The sequence below is a fragment of the Mesocricetus auratus genome, unplaced genomic scaffold (genome assembly GCF_017639785.1).
Source record: "Mesocricetus auratus isolate SY011 unplaced genomic scaffold, BCM_Maur_2.0 Super-Scaffold_100023, whole genome shotgun sequence".
NCBI classification, from domain to species: domain Eukaryota; kingdom Metazoa; phylum Chordata; class Mammalia; order Rodentia; family Cricetidae; genus Mesocricetus; species Mesocricetus auratus.
The window spans coordinates 27,980,258-27,996,285 of record NW_024429204.1 but is presented as its reverse complement, the minus strand read 5'-3'; the positions used below and the strand labels follow the sequence as shown (position 1 = coordinate 27,996,285).

Below are 16,028 nucleotides of genomic sequence, written 5' to 3'. Positions count from 1 at the left end.
GCTGGGGAGAGGGCACTGTGATGTAAATTGTTCACCACACAAGCATGAGGTCCTGAGTTCAGATTCACATAGCCCACATAAAGGGCTTGGTATGATGACAAACTCTGGTAATCCTGCTGCTGAGGAGACTTTCTAGGAGAACTGATAAGAACCAGGTTCGGTGAAAGACCTTGTCTCAAAAAGCTGGAGAGCAACAAAGGAAGACACAGGCAAACACACTTGCACACACAAAATCACAACTTTATACCCTGCCCAAACGGTGCCTTCTGTTTGCTATAGCAGAAGCATCTACAAAGCACTAATAGCAAAACTTTTGGCCAGTGACTAAATTCCACAGATTATGTAGTAAGCTACAGTAGCCAACACATTGAGCAATTGATTTTGATTTTTTACATCTCACAAGGTGTTTTCTCTCTTCCGTTTATAAGCTCATTTTGGTGGTCCCGGTTCATCACACTGCACTAAAGAGACCTGTGGAGTGTGAGAAATGACAAAAGGCAGAAGCTTCTGGATTACTTTATGCTTTCCATAGGGGCCTGGGGACAAGTTGGTGAAGTCCGTGAAACGATTTCTTCACAGCACTCTATGACATTGCTCTTCTTGCTAGGGCTGGTACATCATCTAGGCATACGTGCATATGGGTCACCCCTGTTGCTAATCGTAGTCATACATGTTGGTGAGATGTTGAAAAGCTCCCTCTTGTTTACTTATGCAGATTCCTCCAGGTCACACAGAGGACACTCTGGAGAACTGTCGCCCACCTGCATTTTCCCAAGGTACGTCATGGGGTTTTTCTCTGCCAAATCAAACTTTCTTCCTGCCCATCTTGTTTCGTCTTTCTTTAAAAGGGCCGTGGCTATATATGTTCAGTCCTGTGCAATAACAACTGAAAACTTGTCTACCCTAAGAATGGATTGTCCTTTCTTCTTAGTGTGAGCATGTAGTCAGGTGTAACTATTTCTTTATTGGATGTAAAACTACATTGAATACTTAGATGTGCTTGGATTTTTGGTTTCTTTTCTTAATGTGGTATCGTAGCTGCTTTCCGTTGCCATGATGAAACACCATGACGACAAAGACAAGTTATAGAAGAAATTGTTTATGCAAGCTTACAATTTTAGAGAGTTATAGCCCATGACCATCGTGGAGGGGGGAATGGTGGCAATCAGACAGGTGCTGCAGCAGTAGCTGAGATCTTACATATGATCTAGAAGCATGGGGTGGAAAAAGAAAGAACTAGAACAGGCAAGGACTTTTGCAATCTCAAATCCCAACCCCCAGTGACACACCTCCTCCAACAAGGCCACACCTCCAAGTCCTTCCAAAACAGTTCCACCAACTGGAGACTACACATTCAAAAGTGTGTGACCCCCATGGGGATTCATTCTCACTCAAGCCACTACATTGTGTCCTTCCCATTTCAATGTATCAGGGTCACACCATTGACCAGTGCACAAGCTGGCCACATGTCATGTTCTACTCATAGCGGTTTATTCCACCATCTTGTTCTACCCTGCAGTGGAACCTTTGCTTTCCTTCCTGTGATTTTTCTACCTGAGCTTCTCTGTCCACCCCTTATTCCTTCCATGGGCATTAGTTGAGGTTTTTTTCTCCAGCATTTTCTGAAACACACCTGCAAGATAAAGGAATCTAGCATTGACATTATAATCTGTCCTTCCTGCAAATGTCAGGTCTTCTGACACAGTCCCATAAGTCAGCCAAGGATAGATAGGCAGAAATATGAATCTGTGTTGGGTCAGTTTAACTAGCATATCATCCTAGCTTCCATGAATGCAAGCTGTATAAAATAGCTGAGTCATTTGTCTTTCTGAGTATTAATATTTTTCTTGCTATATGAAGAGAATCATAAATATCTCTACCTTTTAGAGAGATTTGAAAAGGGGAGAACAAATAAAAAATGTGGGCTAGATACATGATATTACATCAGTAAATAATTTGTATTAATTAGTATATTATTAACAACAAACTCATATGTTAATTGTTCATAGGTTTTTAAATTGAAAAAGTTAGTAATGTCCATGGGAAATATAGAAAGAGGAGACAAGACACATCTTATAACCTACCAATGTATGAATAACTACACAATTTTTAAAGGTTATGGTGGATTCTGTCCCTTCACCAACACCAGGACACAAAATTCCTCCAGGACTTGGTTAATCATCTCTCAAGATAAGAAAGGACTTGGTATTTAGACAGTTGAGCAAGTTGCTGGTTGTATGTGTGGTTAGATTGAAAAGAGCCTATTGAAATAGAGTAGGTTCCTGGATTGCCTCCGGGATAATTCAAATGTGAGTCAAGACCTACAATAACTTTGTTAACCAATGAAAAGATTTGGTATCACCAAGAATACTCTCTTATGAGTACGTTGATGTTGCAAGAATATTTCCATTTTATGTACAGTCAAGAAAGAAGAGAAAATTTTAAGGACATTTGAAGGGAGAAATGCCCAAGGATAAAGAAAATTAAGTTGGTAATAATTGTTAAAAACTGAGACTCAGATGACAGCCTGAAATACAGGTCCAGAGCTCTGTAGTTTCCAAGTGCCCACTATGGCAACCTTCACTGAGAAGGGAAATAGTATGGAGGGGGGAAATATAGGTTAGGAGGCAAAAAAAAATAGAAAATTGTAACTCACCTCTCACTCAGAGGCATCAAGATCTTGGGCAATTATTATCTGGTGTTGTTTCTGGTATCTTCCCTTTCTTTTCTACAAAAAGAGGAAACAGTGAGCAAAATTGATGCTGAAATGAAGTGGTCCAGCCCTCCCTGGAGAGAGCTCACTTCTGGCACTTCCAAAGTCCCAGGGCTCTCTACTTGTACAATTTAGTATTTTCATCAGTGATTTAAAGTAAGGACCTGATAACATCAGTAAGCCTATCAATTCGTTTTAATCAGCACATAAGGTATTAGAAACCATTGGGGCTTTTGTTAACGAAGTGCATCTCAGTGATTCTCCTCCTTCTCATCTCCCCAGCCCTTGCTTCTCCTAGACGTCCCCCCTCCCCTAATTTCTTTCGCCCTTCCCTATCCTTTCTAGTTATTAGCTTTTACCTACATCTACCTTTAATGAAATTTTACGAACATTAAAGTGTCATATTGATACAGTTAGTGTCCTAGTTACCTTCAGATGCCAACTCAAAACCACTTTGGAGTCACTTGGGAAGAAGGGACCTCAGCTGAAGAACTGTCTCAGTTACGTTGGCCTACAGGCATGCCTGTGAGGCATTTTCCTACTTACGACTTGATAGAAAAGGGCCCAGTCATCCGTGAGTGGTGCCAGCCCTATGCAGGTGGACCTGGGCTGAGTAAGGAAACTCGGTCAGCAAACTAGAGGAAGGAAACAAGTAGGCAATATTCCTTCAGGTCTCTATTTCGAGCACCTGCCTTGTCATTCCTTGAGGATGGACTGTAACATGTAAGATGAAATGAATTCTTTCCTCCACAGTTAGTCCAAATGTCTTATCACAGCAGCAAAAAGGAAATTAGGACAGTTAGACTTCCCTAACTTCCAAAAGCACAAAGCATGCACACATATAAACAGTAACCATGTGTTTAGTTTAGAGTATGATGGGGAAGTCCTGTGTATATGTCAATAAAGCACTGTTGGCCAATAGGGAAGCAAGATAGGTGGGACTAGGAGTTCAGGAGGACTCTGGGTAGGAGAAACACAGGAAGTCGAGATGTAACCGCCATGGGGTAGGAAGCCCGGACATTTATCCAGTAATAGAAATACTTAGATTAACAATTATAGGGTAAATACTTAAGTCAGAACTAGCCAGCAAGAAGCAAGAAAGGCCAACACCTTCATAATTAATACAGCCTCCTGTGTGTTTATTTGGGACTGATGTGGCTCTGGAACCAGGCTGGTGGGAAGGCTTCTCTTTACAAGAGTACATCTAGAACATCGAGGAAACCATTATTAAGAGCTGTCCATGACATTGTGACATCTCTGAGAAAACTCTGTGAGACTTAAATAATTTTCAGTGTACCGATTTTTGTATAGAGTATATAAAAAACATTCAGGAAAGTAGCATGTAGGGAGAATAAAAACAGTTTGTAGAATTATGATGAAAGCTCAAAGTAAAAGCCTAGCTCTTGTTGAATGCAAATCCTCTTCTCCTTATACTCCTGATATTCTAAGGATAAGTTGGCACAGACATCTGGTGAGGATGATAGGGTTACATATATGGGGAAAAGGCTAGGAATTGGAAACGGGTTCAATGATAAGACAGTTGTTTGGTGATGGGATGTCTTGGGCTTTGTAATTTAAGAAACAATCCTATAATGAGGGGGATGGCAAGCACAGTCTCCTCTGGATGGAGACACCTACATGCCACTTGCTTGTCACAAGAAAGAAGAGCTGCTTTAACCAGAAAACAAAGAAAAGGAGTCCCCAGTGAAGTAGTGAGTGGTTCAAAGTCACCTTCTGCCATAGAGAGATGAGTTATATGAATGGGAAAACTTCCAGTATTGAAAAGAAAGAACTTTTGTAAGTAATGCAAGCTGCCATCATAGAGCTGGTTATCTCTCAAGTGAGAGGTTTAAAAGAAAGGAAATTGTAATTTCTCTATTACAGTGTCAAGAGTGACAATTTGGCACAAGCCACTTAAGCTGTTTTAGTGACGGGAACAATGAGTTTCCAAAATACTGGAAAGGCTGTTTGGCAATATTTCCATAAGAATGGACTAATACCAAGTGTAGGTCCACCCTAAGGTGAAGAAGCAAATTGGCCGGAATATTTTCACCAAAATTCAAAATAGAAAGTACTAAATTTCATTCATGTTTAGATGGTCCTGTGGGTTTTGTATGATTGTAAGTCCTTGGTAGCGACTTAAAGCATCTTCCTGCTTTCCCTTTTTAGCTTTGGTTGTGACTTCCTGGATGGAGAAGTTTCTTTTGAATGCTGCTCCATAGACCCCCTGACAGGATCTCACTATGTCTGCCGCAGAAGCCCCCGACTCCTCACCAATGGCTACTACATTTGGACTGAGGACAGCTTCCTCTGTGACCCAGATGGCCACATCACCCTGAACCCCTCCCACACGAGTGTTATGTACAAGGAGAACTTAGTTAGGTAAGTAGAGAATATTGTGGGAAGGTTCCTCAAGGCCATGGTGCCCACATGGTTGAGCTGCTCGATGCTGCCCAAGAGGATCGTAATAAAAGAGGAATGGGAAGTGGGAGAAGCCAGTGTGGAAACAAGTAAGAGTGAAACACAGCGATACAAATGCTGGCTGGAAGCTGGTGCTGGGGACAGCGGAGGGGAAGAGGATGATGCCCGCTTCACCCAGGGAACAGGCAGCACAGGAAATGGTGATGATGAATTCTAAAAGACCTAGGGTGCCTGTTAAAGCAAAGTAGGAAGTAGAATGTCATGGAGAAATGTACATAGGACTCTGAGAAACCCTGACACGATTAGGAGAATGCAAGTAGCTGGATGGGGATACAACTTAAGGAAGGCGCTTCCTTGGAGAAAGAAGGCTAAAATGATCCTAATTGAGAACCATGAATAACTAGGGTTTAGGACTTGGCAAATGTTTCAGTGGGCCAATTGCCCTGTGTGCAGGCATGATGAGGACATGAACCCAGATCCCCTAGTACCCACACAAAAGCCAGTCAGAACACTGTGCATCAATAACTCCAAAGCGGGGGGGGAGAAGGAAAGACAAGCACAAACCTGAAGCTCATTGGCCAACTGATCTGGTCCAATCAGAGAGCTCGAGGTTCAGTATAGACCTTGTGTCAAACAATGCGATGGATTCCCCAACTCCCTACCACATGCAAATTGAATACATAAAACCCAAGGCTTGCTCTAAGCTACTTTTACACCGAGGGAAAACCACTTCAAAATACGTCTTCTGGGAGCAATGCTAGATTTCCCCTCTGAACAGCAGAACCCAGTCATAGTAAAGGCAATCCATTTCCTCTTTATGTTACTTGGTCCTGGATCAGCCCCTTAGCGTCTCACACTAATGTAATGCGTTCAGCACACTGCTTGGCACATCCCTGACAGGTGCACATGAAATGAACTTTCTGTCACTCCCTGCCCTCAGTCCTGCCCCTTCAAGCCATCCTCTGTGGGCCAGAGTCTTTGGAAGTGAAAACCAAGCCACACCATTCCCCCTCCCTTTCCCAAGACACACGCCTGTGGTTTCTTTACACTAACATTAAGTTCCATGTTCCCCTAGGAAACATGCAGGAATCTTTAACATTTTTCCAGCCTCATATTCTACCCTGACCCAATACAAAACACACTTGAAGAGTCATCACATACAGTTTATGGTCCACTTGTCCCAGAAAACTTCATTGGTCTTCAATTTTCCTGGCCATTCCTGTGCTCTGTGGGCATCTTCTATGTAATTCTTCAGAGTCCTTATCTCCAGCATAATATGATGGTTAAGACCAGCATCCACGAATTCAGACTAGTTAGATTTGCTTTCGAGCTACATCATTTACTGGTTGGATAACCTTAGCGCAATACCATAACCTCTCTGTGTAAAGGGAAACCTTTTCCTTGAGAGAAGCCTTCCCGCCAGCCTGATTCCAGAGCCGCATCAGTCCCAAATAAACACACAGGAGGCTATATTAATTATGAAGCTGTTGGCCTTGCTTGTTTCTTACTGGCTAGCTCTGACTTAAGTATTTATCCCATAATTGTTAATCTAAGTATCTCTCTTACCGGAGAGGTTTCCGGGCTTCCTATTCTATGGCGTTACATCTTGACTCTCCATGTTTCTCCTTCCCAGCGTCCTCCTGGACTCCTAGTCCCACCTATTTAGATTCCTATTGGCCAGCAGTGCTTTATTGACAAATGCACAGGACTTCCCCCAACATCTCCTCCTTTCTTTTTAAACAAAAAGAAAGGTCTTAACTTTAACATAGTCAAATTATATATATAACAGAACAGTTATCAAGTAAGAACACAGTTACAATATTTTGTCAACATTTAGCAAGATTTAAAGAAAATATCATCTATCTCATTCTTGTGAGTCCAAAGTCCTATATGTAGCTTATCTTTTATCATAACTAAGGAAAACTATAATTATAACTATCTGTCTTCAACTCCATCAAAGACCACAGAAGGATAATATATAAACACTAGGATTGACAGAGACATCTTGCTACCTGGACAGTCACCCAAAGTTCTTCTGTAACGTTGGGGCATCCATCTTCAGCCCATAGGCTACAATGTGTCTGGAACACTTCTCAGCAAAGCAGGACATTTCAAACTGTCCATCTGCATCAGCGGTCTGTCAGTCATTTTTCTGTGTCCTTCAGAAAGTCTCGTAGACTCTTCCATGAATCAGGAACCCTGTAAGACTGAGTTCAGCAGTCACTTTCCTGTGGGTCCTGCATGTCCAGATTATACAACAACAGTCAAACAGTCTAGGCAAGAGCAGTTTCTTGCCCAAATGGCTAATCTTGCCATGTTGAAAGCAAACTCCATAATGAGTTTCTTCGATGCCCATCTTCCTCTCAGATGTAATTGGTGCTGCCAGGAGCAGATATTTCTCATTGTCAAGAAAAACCCTAAACCATTTTAAATGCCATTTTCTGAAGGTCTTTGAAAGGTTTGAAGACTATCTATCTGTCTCAAATACATCTCTATCTATCTAGAAAACCTAACTTACCTAATTATAAGTTCTGACTATTATAAGTAACTATCTATAGTCTGTATTTAATTATGCATTACATTTTAAAAGATCAGTACAAGCACAATACTTAATCAAGAGGAGAAATATACACATCACAAAATTGACCTTGAATTTGTCTCAATAAATGAAAAACCATAGCAATACAAAGTACTCATTTCCATACCATAATCCTCTATTTCCTTTTTTTTTGTATATTTTTTGTGGAGATATAATACTGGAACAAGCAAAAACATGTGATAGTTTATCTTGTGTCTGTATTTGATCATGGGTTCTTGTTTTTTTTCTGGAGCAGTTTTTTTTATTTTCCAGTTTAAATTTAGATAAGAAACGAGGTTGCTTCACAAGTCAGTTCCAGGTCCCTCTCCCATTCCCTCCCCTCCTCCCGTGCCCTCCCCTCAACCCCCCCCCGTTACCCCCTCATTCCCCCAGGGAGGGTGAGGCCCTTCATGGGGGTGTCCATAGTCTGTCATTTCATATAGGGCAGGGCCTAGACCCTTCCCCAAGAGTTCAGGGTGAGAGTGCACCTCACATTGTTCTATGGGAGTCCAGAGTCCGTGTGTATACTTGGGATGGGTACTGATCTGCTGCCCAAGGCTCAATAGATTCCCTAGGCCTCCTCACTGACACCCAGATTCAGGGGGTCTTGATCAGTCCCATGCTGGATTCCCAGGCTGATGCCTGGGATTCAAGAGTTAACCTTTGTCTGGTCAGCTGTTTCTGGGGGTTAAACCAGCCCAGTCTTAATCCCTTTGATCATCAGTCCTCCCTCTCCATTACTGGCTTTCTTGAGTTCAGCTCAGTACTTAACCAAGGGAGTCTGCCTCTTCTTCGATCAGCCACTAAATGAAGTTTCTGTTTCCCAGACTCTCTGGCCATAGGATTGTAGGCTGGCACTCCCCAGATCTATGTCTAAATTCCATATATGAGAGAGTACATGCCATGTTTCTCTTTTTGTAACTGGGTTACCTCACTCAGGATGGTTTCTTCTAGTGTCATCCATTTGCCTGCGAATCTCATGATTCCATTATTTTTTTCTGCTGAATAGTACTCCATTGTGCAGATGTACCACATTTTCTCTATCCACTCTTCGGGTGAGGGACATCTAGGTTGCTTCCAAGTTCTGGCTATTACAAATAAAGCTGCTATGAACATAGTGGAACAGACATCTTTGTTGTATGAATGGGCATCTTTTGGATATATGCCTAAGAGTGGAGTTGCTGGGTCTTGTGGTAGGTTTATTCCCATTTTTCTGAGGAATCTCCATACTGATTTCCAAAGTGGCTGAACCAGTTGGCACTCCCACCAGCAATGGAGGAGTGTCTCCCTTCACCACATCCTCTCCAGCATAAATTGTCATTGGTGTTTTTGATTTTAGCCATTCTGATAGGAGTGAGATGGTATCTCAGAGTTGTTTTCATTTGCATTTCCCGGATGGCTAAGGATGTTGAACACTTTCTCAAGTGCCTCTCAGCCATTTTAGACTCCTCTATTGAAAACTCTCTATTTAGTTCTGCAGCCCACTTTTTAATAGGGTCCTTTGGTGTTTTGGAGACTTGCTTCTTGAGTTCTTTGTAAATTTTGGAGATCAACCCTCTGTCAGATGTGGGATTAGTGAATATTTTTTCCCATTCTGTGGGCTGCCTTTTTGTCTTGCTGACTGTGTCCTTTGCCTTACAGAAGCTTCTCAGTTTCAGGAGGTCCCATTTATTAATTGTTGATCTCACTGTCTGTGCTACTGGTGTTATGTTCAGGAAGCTGTCTCCTGTACCAATTCGTTCAAGGGTACCACCCACTTTCTCTTCTAAGAGGTTCAGTGTGGCTGGATTTATGTTGAGGTCTTTGATCCATTTGGACTTAAGTTTTGTGCATGGCGATAAACATGGATCGATCCGCATTCTTCTACATGCCAGTCTCCAATTATGCCAGCACCATTTGTTGAAGATGCTTTCTTTATTCCATTGTATATTTTTAGCTTCTTTGTCAAAGATCAGATGTTCGTACGTGTGTGGGTTAATACCCGGGTTTTCAATTCGATTCCATTGGTCTACCTGTCTATTTTTGTGCCAATACCAAGCTGTTTTCAGGACTATAGCTCTGTAATAGAGCTTGAATCCTCTTTTTCCTTTAAGAAGAGATTGGTTGTGATCATTAACCAATTATAAACAATCCTATTTAAATGAATACAAAGATTTATAAACAAGATGGGAATTAGGACGTCGCTCATTCCAAACTGCCTCATGCTGGAAGGGGGCGCTGTTCATACCATGGGGATCATGACAAAACTCAGAAACCTGTACAAGTCCTTATTTTCAGGGTCTATAAGACTGCATCATCTTAGCTGTTTCAGTTGTTGGAACACTTGGTCCACTGCTTCCGGGGGTCTTGGTTCATCAAACCACAGAAGCCTGGAAGGAGTCCTCAGCTTTTCATTTTCTGTAGTAACATAAGCAAAAACTCCTTTCCCAAGTAACATATCCTTATACTTAAATTTTGAAGTCAAGGCATTTTCAAAAGCTATAAGTTGAATTAATTCAGCAGCATTTATAATCAAGTGTACTTTAGCAGTTTTCCTTCCTGAGCAATCAAAAAACTGAAATACACAATAGCGTACAGTATCCAGACTTTCTGTGTATTTTCCACCTTTACGTGGCTTATTTATTTATCTATTATTATTACTCTATTTCTTTTACTTTGATTTATTTATTTTTCTCTGAGACAGGGTTTCTCTTTGGAAATCTGCCTGCCTCTGCCTCTGCAGCAAATCCTACCGGCATGCGCCACAACAGCCGGCTTCTCTACTTATTTAACACTTTGCCATTTCATTTTGTCTCTCAATCTTACATATATTTTTAAACACACTGTAAACCTTTAGAAGTTTTTCTTCATCCAAGTATGACTTTACTGTAAATTTTTATGTTTTTCTGGCCACGTGTCGTATCTGTTAAAACCGTGGCTGTTTAAACTGCCGTTTTTCCAAGATGGCGGGCGTAGGCGTGACTCCAGCTGCCGGCTTGGAGATGTGGGTCACTGCCACTTCCAGTCGTGCTAACACACTTTTTAATTGTTAGCAGAGCCTCTTAAAAGAAGCTTGTTAGCATTTTTTTTTGTAATGCTGAGTCAGGAAGCTTAACTTAAGCCAGCTGCAAGTCTCTGCTTGCCACTAACAAAACAGAGCCCACCTGAGAAAATGCTGCTACCAAAAATCTGTGCTTCTCTCCGTTCTTCTGTTTCTACATGGAAATTCATCATCCCACTCCTGATTACCATTTGTAAAGAGAAGCCTTTTCCTTTGAGAGAAGCCTTCCCGCCAGCCTGATTCCAGAGCCACATCAGTCCCAAATAAACACACAGGAGGCTATATTAATTATGAAGCTGTTGGCCTTGCTTGTTTCTTACTGGCTAGCTCTGACTTAAGTATTTATCCCATAATTGTTAATCTAAGTATCTCTCTTACCGGAGAGGTTTCCGGGCTTCCTACTCCATGGCGTTACATCTTGACTCTCCATGTTTCTCCTTCCCAGCGTCCTCCTGGACTCCTAGTCCCACCTATTTAGATTCCTATTGGCCAGCAGTGCTTTATTGACAAATGCACAGGACTTCCCCCAACATCTCTGGGTCTTTTTTTTCCAAACATCAGAAATGGGATCATGATCGTCCCTATCTCTTATGGTTGCTGTAGGCATTACGTGGGTTTGTGTCTGTAGAATGCTGAGAAAACTGCCTGACACCAAGTGAGCTCATTCCAAGCACCAGCAGTGTTTGCATTCCTTGCCAGTTTCCTAGAATATAGACCACTGCCACCGTGTATACATGGTTTAGTCTTCACCTCAGTATCATTGACATGTTGGCATACACCCAAGGACCGGTTCATGTAATAAACACAGCTCTCACCTCAAAAGGGACAGTTTACTGCAGAGTCAAATATGAGTGACCATGTTACTGGAACACAGGCTGAGGTACCCAACATTTTATATTCTGGAACCACAATTACTTATATTTGGCTTCAGAATAAATTATCTCTTAACCCCTTTGAGGAGAGAGTTGTTATTTTACATCAACAGCTTTAATGCCCAAACTTGGGACCCCCCAAGTGGGTCTACTTTTCTCCAGAGCTGTCACCTGAATCAGAGCTAGTAACCAGTTTGTGCCCAGTGGTCTAGAGCTGCCTCCTCCGGTGATGTTTGGGAGTTGTTTCTGGGGTTCAGATGTCCCTTGGTTTGGTTAGTGGTCCATTCATTTATTCTCAGTATTTCAGTGTCCTTTCAGTTATAGAGCTTAACTGTCAGACAACAACAACAACAACAACAAACTTAACCCTCATCTCAAAGGGGATAAGAGATCACTTACAGGTGAGTGATCATGGTTCAGAAACACAGATTTAGGTTTCCTCAAGTTCCACATTTCAACGTGGTAACAGTTTTGTGAAGCTCTTATAGTAACAGAAAATAATAAATGTCCTCGTTAGAGTTACTGCTGTTGTGACCAAAAGCTACTTGGCGAGGAAAGGGTTTATTTCATTCATACTTCATCATCAACCTGAGCAGTAAAGGCAGGAGCCCAAGAGAAGAAACTGATGCAGAGGCCATGGTAGGGAGCTGCTTACTAACTTGCTCCTCCTGGCTTGCTCAGCCTGCTTTCTTATAGAATCAGGAACCACTATCCTATGGGCTGGGCCTTCTCAAATCAGTAACTAAAATAATTCCCTTTGGGCTCGATTATAGCCAAATCTTGGGAAGACATTTTCTCAGTTGACATTTCTTCCTTTCCAATGACTCCAGCTTATGTTAGGTTGACATAAAACGAGCCAGCATAAAAAGTCAAGACAGTTTTTAGATGCGTTGGTGGGAATGTCAGGTAGGTAGGTTACAACAAAGTGAGGAACTCTACTATAGGTCTCAGACTCTATCATGTGACAATCTTAGCTTTTTGGTCAATGGGGTCTGTGATCTCTTAAATTAACAAATCCCAATGACTTTCCAGTGATAGTCACAAACAGATATGGCCAATAAACATGTATAAATGTTGTTAAAGGGAGTCTAAGATAATTAGTGTTTGTGCTTTGGCTCTCAGGCATTCCAGCGCTTTCCACAATGGCTATCTGGTATAAGGTGTTTACTTTGGGGAAACTTCAATTCACAATCCCAGAACACAGTAGACCTCTAAGAAACTTTTGAGGAATTAATTGAGTGTATGGGTTCAGGTTGTAGACCTACTCTGCGCATCAAGTAACTTCCAATGGATTGTTTCCATCCCAAGGTAACTGCTACTCACTGCTTTCATTTCTTCCCAGAATATTTAGAAAGAAAAAGAGAACCCCCCGTTCTCTTTCTTCTCTCTTGGACCTCAGAGCCTCCAAGTCTTGGCTGCATGGAAGCATCTTTGGAGATGCTGACTCACCTCCAAGTGAGGACATTTGGCTGGAGGGCATCAGGAGCCTGGGTATGTACACTTGGATGGAAATAGTGATCACGTTTTGTGAGATATCATTTATGGATGGCAGTCATATAGTCCTGGCCCAAGGCACAGTCCAGAGATGACTATCATTTTGACACAGAGGGTGAAGCCAGAATTTAAAATTTCATTGACATGTTTCCACACAACCTGTCGTTGAAATACAAAGGTCATATCATGCAAAAAGTTAGAGTGTAACTATCTACCATCAGAGTGCTGATAATAATGGGAAGGTGTTGGCCCATTTCCAGTGTGGCTTTTCATGTACGGAATAGACGTGGAAAGGTGATAATGGAGGCAAGTTTAGAAGACCTGTACTGGAGACAGTGACCCCAAGTCCGGATTCATATCTCAGTTTTGACATACTGGGATGGTGATGCTGTTAAATCTCAACTGCTTTAATTTAAAAAAGTGTGCGTATTCTGTTGAAATAGATTATACATATGTATATAAATTGCATATCTGATATATGCTTATGTATCCATGCATCAAAATGTAGATATATAAATGCAATGCTGTGAACTCAAAGCCCATTGTCTTGTTACTCACACATCAGATCCTTGACGACATGCTCTGTGGACACCACTGTGCTAAGCACCTGTTCCGAGCTAAATAAGACATGACCCTAATCTTGGGAAATTCCTTTCTCAGATAAGGAGGGAAGTAAGTTTTCAGATAGTTATAGTATAATGCCTTAAGTGCCATCACAGGATTAGGACCATGGACGGAATGCTGGAGAGAAAGCCAACACAAGCCAGAAAGAGAATCTGAGCTCAGCCTAAATGAGGACGGAAGGGTTTGAAGTCTAGTAACATCCAAGAGGGCCTTAAGAGATGAGCGGCTCACTAGGCAGGTGAGACATTTCTGCCCGTTCTATCCCACTTTCCAAATCGCTGGAATTAACGGGCTTTCCAAGCATTGTGGCTAGTCGTTCCTTCCTAACACGTGTAGATTCCGCTGGCTTTCTTCCGGTTCTCAGTCAGAACTGGGTTAATTTTCTAGCAAAAAACCAAAAACAAAAAACAAACAAACAAACAAAAAACAAAACCACACACAAAATAAGAATGAATAGTCCAAACCAAAAAAAAAAGTTAAATACGACAGCAGAGCTCTGAACTCACAGAGAGCCCCGCCTGGGTATAGACCCTTCTACAATTGCTCTTATCTCAACTCCATGACTCTGGTCCTGTCTTCATCCCCTTACATGCATCTCACTCTGACCACTCAGGTGCATCTTTTCTGGCAAGAAATGACCATCTTGATGAGTGGTCTCAGGTGGAGAGCTGTGAGAAGTGGTTCCTTTAATAGGAAGTTGTTTTTTGCTTTTCTTTTTAACAGAGGCTAAAACTGCTAAGGCCCTGAATATAGTATCAAACAAAGCCAACAAAGCTGCTTATTCTTACTCATTGTATTTTTTGTGCAGAATAGGAAAAATATACTATTTATCATGTTAACAACTGTGACTTTTACACAGAGAGAAATTAAGGGGAAAGTGATGAGAATGCAAATTTGTGCCATCCATCCAGTTTTCCCTGGTTTTGTTACCAATAGGAGAAAACTGGATGAATGGTACAAATTTCCAATTGGCATGATATGAAGATATATGTATATGTATATGTATGTGTATGTGTCTGTGTCTGTGTATGTATATGTGTCTGTGTCTGTGTATGTGTATGTATATAGTGTGTGTGAACGTGGGTATAATGCTAGATTAATTTTAAAAGATTAAGAACTTGTCAAATGAAAAATCAATCACATGATACGAACAAATGATTAATGAAACCAAGTGCATTCTTGCTACAATTACAAGGAAATCTAAGCAGGACAGCGGCAGGAGGCAGGACGTGGAGGTTGGATTAGGAAAGACAGATGGTGGAGGGCTGAAGAACCTTCTGTGCCTCGTTGAGGAGACAGTTTATCTAATGACTCAAGGGTATTTTGAAGGAGCCTACACAGGATGAACACACATCAGATTTGGACTTCCAATGTCAGTTCTCCAGTAGTATTCAAGGGGAGACTGGATAGAGCATAGCTGGTGTGGCCTCAGAAGCAAAGGAAATGGCAAGCCTTCCAAGGAAGTACAGAGTGACTAGAAGGAAAAGAGTTAAGGGATTCTTTTTTAACATAGAGCTGACAGGTTTGTGATAGATTGAATGGGGCTGTGAGGAAGTGGGAGAAATTTAACAAATAGATGTGTTTCGTTTGGGGGACTGTGTAAAGAGAGCTGCCAGTGCCAGCTCTGAAAGACAGGAGAGCAGACTGACGAGAGGACCTGTCACACGGACCAAGTGTCCCTGCTTTCAAGTCCTGGAAGCACCTCCTCCCACACGTGCATTCTTGGGCACACTGAACAACTTTTCTGGTCTTCTACTTCTTTATCAATGCAACGAGCAAGATAATACCTCGTGGGATTTCCGGGGAGATGAGACGCACTAACTCATAAAAAGTTTCCAATGAGCGTGGGGTCCATGCTTTCCTCAGCACATGCCTACAGATACTTATTTTTACTGATTTTAGTGATGCGTAGATGTTCCCTCCAAGGCCAGGGGGCTAAGGCCCACCAGGAGCTGGAGTTACAAATGGTTGTGAGCTGCCATGTGGGTTCCGTGAACAGAACTAGGCCCATGTGGAAAAGCATCAAATACTTTTAGTTGCTGAGCCGTCCCTCAAGCCCTCTGTTTGCCAATGGACATGCTCAGCATTTAGCAGATTTACCTGTGTGTGTGTGTGTGTGTGTGTGAGTGTGTGTGTGTGTGCGCGCGTTTACTTTCTCAGTGAGACTACACACAATTAAGATTGAGTTTGATCTGAAACAAAAGCCTAAAAGAGACAACTCCAAGAAAACCGTAAGTGACCAAGAGGAACCATTTTCTATAAGATGTCCAAGAACACAAAGCTGAC

The 16,028-nt window shown here is 41.9% G+C and overlaps 1 protein-coding gene across 4 annotated transcripts in view; it reads left to right on the top strand.

Moving 5' to 3' along the window:
• Tmem71 (transmembrane protein 71) overlaps positions 1-16,028 on the top strand; it is a 38,257-nt gene that overhangs the window by 2,720 nt on the left and 19,509 nt on the right. For all 4 annotated transcript variants that reach the window (XM_040730499.1, XM_040730498.1, XM_040730497.1 and 1 more), the window contains exons 3-5: positions 716-776; positions 4,883-5,095; positions 12,967-13,115. In XM_040730499.1, coding sequence (XP_040586433.1) covers positions 716-776; positions 4,883-5,095; positions 12,967-13,115 — 423 coding nt within the window. The remainder of the gene's footprint in view (positions 1-715; positions 777-4,882; positions 5,096-12,966; positions 13,116-16,028) is intronic.